General features: G+C 38.2%; 1 protein-coding gene across 1 annotated transcript in view; it reads left to right on the forward strand.

Annotated features, from left to right (window-relative positions):
• uchl5 (ubiquitin carboxyl-terminal hydrolase L5) overlaps positions 1–707 on the forward strand; it is a gene marked incomplete at its 3' end in the record, with an annotated part of 6,973 nt that extends 6,266 nt beyond the window's left edge. The window contains 3 exon segments of the mRNA XM_014016780.1: positions 121–251; positions 459–522; positions 605–707. Coding sequence (XP_013872234.1) covers positions 121–251; positions 459–522; positions 605–707 — 298 coding nt within the window.
• Positions 708–1,529: the final 822 nt, after the last annotated feature.

The raw sequence follows: 1,529 nt of genomic DNA on the forward strand, positions 1-1,529 counted from the left end.
GTATTTTTACAGTCTTTATTTTACAGTTAAAATATATGTTTATTAAACGAAGTCAAATGTTACAACTAATCATGGATCCCTTTAAATTACTGTCTGATGTTTGGTTGTATTTATTCGWAGACAGCAGATGTTTGAATTTGATGCGAAGTCGACAGCGAAGGATGAAGATGCCTTCCACTTTGTCAGCTACGTTCCTGTAAACGGCAGACTGTACGAGCTGGATGGACTTCGAGAAGGACCGATTGACTTGGGTAKGCAGAAAATTGCAAGTTTTAGTTCAAAACGTTTCTTTTGCCTTTTGAGTTTCAGTCGAATGATCAGTTTGTTGAGTCTTTGTTTTATAGCGAGGCTCTGTGTTCTGTCTTTGTGGTGATGATCCTCGTCCCACAAACCGTTCCTGTTGTGATAATAAGCTGTGCGTGCTCACTGTCACCACATTTACTCACTGTTGTTACCAGGTACGTGCAACCAGGATGACTGGATCAGTGCGGTCCGCCCGGTTATCGAGAAGAGAATACAGAAGTAAATTTTTAAACGTGTTTGAACCGATTGTTAAAACTGATCTAAAGTTGACCCGATACTGAAMGTTTGTTTTGCTCCTCAGGTACAGCGAAGGAGAGATCCGATTCAACCTGATGGCCATAGTGTCAGACAGGAAGATGATATATGAGAGGAAGATCGCAGAGCTTCAGACTCAGCTCACTGAGGTGAGATGTAGAGGCAACATGTAACCTGCAGCTTTCCAAAGATCAAGATCTTTGTTATGGCCTTTTTAGCACGGCTGTCAAACCCATTTTCATGAGTGTTATGTTGGGGAATTCTCATGTATAATCAACATGCATTATGGGAGATTTAGTTTATGGTCAATGCTTTAAAGCAGCTTATTTTAAGACATTAATAATGTGCGATCCAACTAAATTGCTCAGTTACTTAACAGCTCAGGGGCAGGACAAGTGTTATCTTTCACCTTTTAAATTTGTTTTGTGTTGCATTTAATCATAAATTTAAAGTTTGCCATTGAAATAAAATAACAAATTTCATATTAAGTAAAAAAAAAAAAATCTTATTTTTGGGGGCGCCCCCACTGGCAGGCCTGACGGGAGTCACCTGCGGACCATATTTGGCCCGTGGGCCTTGTGTTTGAAACGTGTGCTTTACAATATACTGTTTGAWAAAGCAATCTTCAGCAAAATGCAAAATATTTTAGAATTAACAAGATTTAAATAAACAAAAAAAAATCAGTTTTATGAAGATGTTTAGACATTTTGCATATTTTTATATGTTTTTACATGAAACATGGAAGAAACTTGTTTTTCAGGTACTTAGCTGCAGATTTCAGAGTTGTAGTTGCTGAATAGTTAAAAACCATCAAATACATAAATAAGGTTTTCTTGTGTGAGCTGTTGAAGATGAACTTCACCGGAAGCTGGGGGTCTTAATGTTGTCAACTTTACCCTTATGGTGCGTTCACACCGAACATGATTTCAGCATCAGGAGCATCAGGTTTACATGCAAAGTCTATGATGGAC

Source organism: Austrofundulus limnaeus, unplaced genomic scaffold (assembly GCF_001266775.1).
Source record: "Austrofundulus limnaeus strain Quisiro unplaced genomic scaffold, Austrofundulus_limnaeus-1.0 Scaffold155, whole genome shotgun sequence".
In the NCBI taxonomy this organism is placed as follows: Eukaryota; Metazoa; Chordata; class Actinopteri; order Cyprinodontiformes; family Rivulidae; genus Austrofundulus; species Austrofundulus limnaeus.